This window comes from Crocuta crocuta, unplaced genomic scaffold (assembly GCF_008692635.1).
Source record: "Crocuta crocuta isolate KB4526 unplaced genomic scaffold, BGI_CrCroc_1.0 scaffold229, whole genome shotgun sequence".
In the NCBI taxonomy this organism is placed as follows: Eukaryota; Metazoa; Chordata; class Mammalia; order Carnivora; family Hyaenidae; genus Crocuta; species Crocuta crocuta.
The window spans coordinates 5,118,048-5,118,254 of NW_027536464.1; the positions used below are offsets into that span (position 1 = coordinate 5,118,048).

The window sequence follows — 207 nt, forward strand, 5'->3', positions numbered from 1 at the left end:
CCCGCTCAGCAGCAGGCCGTGCTCGGCGCCGTCCACCGGGAAGCTCAGGCGCTCGGAGGCCGCCAGCTGCTGGCCGCCCTTCTCCCACACGACGATAGGCGGCGGCTCTCCCAGGACCACGCACTTGAGCTCGGCCTCGGCGCCACTTACCACCCGCACGGGCCGCGGGAAGCGCAGGAAGCACGGGGGGCTCCCCTGATCCCCCGA

At 73.9% G+C, this 207-nt stretch overlaps 1 protein-coding gene across 1 annotated transcript in view; it reads right to left on the bottom strand.

The window, feature by feature from the left end:
• OBSL1 (obscurin like cytoskeletal adaptor 1) overlaps positions 1-204 on the bottom strand; it is a gene marked incomplete at its 5' end in the record, with an annotated part of 20,182 nt that extends 19,978 nt beyond the window's left edge. Inside the window, 1 exon segment of the mRNA XM_077748572.1 lies at positions 3-204. Coding sequence (XP_077604698.1) covers positions 3-204 — 202 coding nt within the window.
• Between the last annotated feature and the right edge of the window lie 3 nt (positions 205-207).